General features: G+C 70.6%; 1 protein-coding gene across 1 annotated transcript in view; it reads left to right on the forward strand.

The window, feature by feature from the left end:
• SLC52A2 (solute carrier family 52 member 2) overlaps positions 1–1,418 on the forward strand; it is a 19,777-nt gene that overhangs the window by 16,193 nt on the left and 2,166 nt on the right. Inside the window, exon 4 of the mRNA XM_006038286.2 lies at positions 984–1,418. This exon is cut by the window's right edge and continues 403 nt beyond it. Within this exon, the coding sequence (XP_006038348.1) occupies positions 984–1,418 (435 nt within the window). The remainder of the gene's footprint in view (positions 1–983) is intronic.

Here is a 1,418-nt window from a genome sequence, read left to right on the forward strand (position 1 = left end):
AGGCAGTCGGGCCTCGGGTGGGGCCCCGGCTGCGAACCGCCTGCGGAGACGCCCCCCCCTCGCCCCTGCTCTCTTGGCTGCTCTCCTCGTTTGCTCCCTGCCTTGGCCCCTTGGCCCAAGCATGGCTGGCTGGAGGCTCGGGGAAGGTTGCTTCCCCTCCTTGTGTGCTGAGCGCCTGCTCCAGGCAGCCGGGAGGAGCTGGAATCCACCCCGTCTCCCCTCAGACCCGGCTGGGAACAGGAGCTGGCCCGTGAGCTGCGGAGGGCTGCCTGCCTGCTCGTGCTGCGCGGGTCCTGGGGCTCCCGGGGAGGCGTCCAGGCCCCGTCTGGCTCCCCGCGGCAGTTGTCCTCTCCCGTCTGCCCCGTGCGGCGCCTGCTGTGGCGGGCACAGGCTGTTCCGAGCGCCGGTGCCCGGAGAGCAGGTCACGTTTCCTTCTGCGTGTGCTTGAGCCTGCATGACTCAGCGCCTGGAGCGGGCCTGCTCCTGGCTGGAATTCCCCCGCGCCCCTCCTCGCCGGGGCCGGCCAACCCGGCCCGGGCACGTGGGGCTCGCGGGGAGAGCTGGGTCCTTCTGCATCTCCCCTCCTTGGGCCAGCTGGGGGTCGCCACCTTAGCCTGGCCTTCCTCTGGGCAGCCCTGTGCTGTTGGAGGGGGAGACCTAATCCCTCTGATGCCGTCCAAGGAGGGCAAAGAGCCCAGAGCAAGGGGCCGGGCCAGGCTGTCTGCAGCTGTCGTCTCGGATCACGGCAGGGAGGGGATGCAGAGGCACGCGGCAGGGCCCAGGCCCTGCAGCCAGGAAGCTCGGCCCCCTCCACCCTTGCGATAGGATAGAGGGAGCTGGAGACTGCTCCAAAGCCTGGGAGACCCTCGGTCCTGGCCCCAGGGCCCAGCCAGTGCTGTGGGGTTGGGCGACCTGCCATACTGGGAAGGGGGGGGTCCAGGGAGGCTTCTCTCTGTGTCTCACCCTCTTTCCCCTCCCCGCAGGCTGGAACCTGCCCGCCTACCTCTCTGTCCTCATCGCCCTGGGCAATGTGGGCCCCCTGGCCTTGGCCCTGGTGCACAAGCTGGCCCCGGGCAGGCTGGAGGAGCGCTGGGTCATCCACGGCGTCCAGGGACTGGGCCTGATCGCCGCCGTCTTCCTGGCCCTGTTCTGGGAGCGCACGGTGCTGGTGGCAGGGCAGCCCCGCAGCCTGCCCTACCTGGCGCTGGCCCTGACCCTGGCCCTGCTGTGCTGCACATCCAACGTCACCTTCCTGCCCTTCATGTACCGGCTGCCGCAGCCCTTCGTGCGCACCTTCTTCATCGGCCAGGGCCTCAGCGCCCTGTTCCCCTGCGTGCTGGCGCTGGGGCAGGGCGTGGGGCAGCTGGAGTGCCGCAACGGCACCGGCCACAACGCCCCCCAGGCCAACGCCCTGCAGG

This window comes from Alligator sinensis, unplaced genomic scaffold, assembly GCF_000455745.1.
Source record: "Alligator sinensis unplaced genomic scaffold, ASM45574v1 scaffold1905_1, whole genome shotgun sequence".
Taxonomy (NCBI): Eukaryota; Metazoa; Chordata; order Crocodylia; family Alligatoridae; genus Alligator; species Alligator sinensis.